The sequence below is a fragment of the Rousettus aegyptiacus genome, unplaced genomic scaffold, assembly GCF_014176215.1.
Source record: "Rousettus aegyptiacus isolate mRouAeg1 unplaced genomic scaffold, mRouAeg1.p scaffold_m13_p_9, whole genome shotgun sequence".
In the NCBI taxonomy this organism is placed as follows: domain Eukaryota; kingdom Metazoa; phylum Chordata; class Mammalia; order Chiroptera; family Pteropodidae; genus Rousettus; species Rousettus aegyptiacus.
In genome coordinates, this window is record NW_023416312.1 from 74756463 (window position 1) to 74757473 (window position 1011).

The 1011-nt window shown below is 35.9% G+C and overlaps 1 protein-coding gene across 1 annotated transcript; it reads left to right on the forward strand.

Moving 5' to 3' along the window:
• Nucleotides 1-351: 351 nt before the first annotated feature.
• LOC107505352 (40S ribosomal protein S29-like) lies at nucleotides 352-594 on the forward strand. The gene has a single exon (XM_036226558.1). The coding sequence runs from the start codon at nucleotides 352-354 to the stop codon at nucleotides 592-594; it is 243 nt and encodes an 80-aa protein (XP_036082451.1).
• Nucleotides 595-1011: the final 417 nt, after the last annotated feature.

The following is a 1011-nucleotide window of genomic DNA, read 5'->3' on the forward strand; positions in this document are numbered from 1 at the left end:
ATTAGTTAGATGTTATTTATTTTGTGAGTGTGTATGTATGTACATGTATTTATTTATTTTTTCAATTTTTGTGACTATGTTTTTCTGTATCTCATGGAATAAAACAATGCGAGGTTGGGGGTGGCGGTGAGAAGAATGTGAAATCACATCTGAAATATTTGTGTTTTTATTCTCCAAGGTCCTACTGGCTTAGTACTATTGAGAGTATTGTGTTATGGGTACATTTTTAGTAGCACTAGTGTTTCTTAAAATGTGGCTCTTTTCAATCACCTATAACACAGTTTACCTGGAGAGATATATGGTTAAAAATGCAGGTTTAGCCTTTTGCCTTGTTGCCTCCAAGAGAGAAAGATGGGTCATCGGCATCTGTACTGGAGCCATCTGAGAAAATTCAGCCAGGGATCTCATTCTTGCTGCATTTGCTCAAACTGGCATGGTCTGTTCCAGAAATACGGCCTCAATATGTGCTGCCAGTGTTTCTGTGAGTATGTGAAGGATATAGACTTCATTAAGTTTGATGAAGTGAACTTCCATGAATGGGTCATTCCAGATATCTACTGCAGAAACAATGCTAGCTCTTTGTATATAAAATAAAAAGACTTCAATTATGAATGTTTCATTGTGAAAAAAAATGCAGGTTTAGGACTCTGTCCTAAATGGGAAGAATCAGAGACCAGGCATCTAGGAAAAGAGTAAAAACTAAGAAATGAAGTTTTGAATTTAAAAAGCAAAAAAGATAGATTATAAGGCTATTAAAATCATTTTTTGAAAAGTCTAGAAATGGGGCCTTTTGGATTTTTTTCTTTTAATTTGTCGAGCTAGAAATTTGTAAAACTAGGATTTTGTGGGTCAAAGTAGAGAAACTGTGGTAGAAGGATATTCCCATTCTGGAATGATCTTTCTCCTTTCTCCCTCCCTGTACAAATCTGACCCATGACTTAAGGCTCATCTCCTCTCATCTGTGTTCTAGGACCATTCCAGCCAATGAAGATTTTCTTGATTTTCACAGCT

What these genes read in the sequence shown, in the direction of transcription:
- LOC107505352 (XM_036226558.1), top strand. Translation starts at nt 352, where the DNA reads ATGGGTCATCGGCATCTGTACTGGAGCCATCTGAGAAAATTCAGCCAG.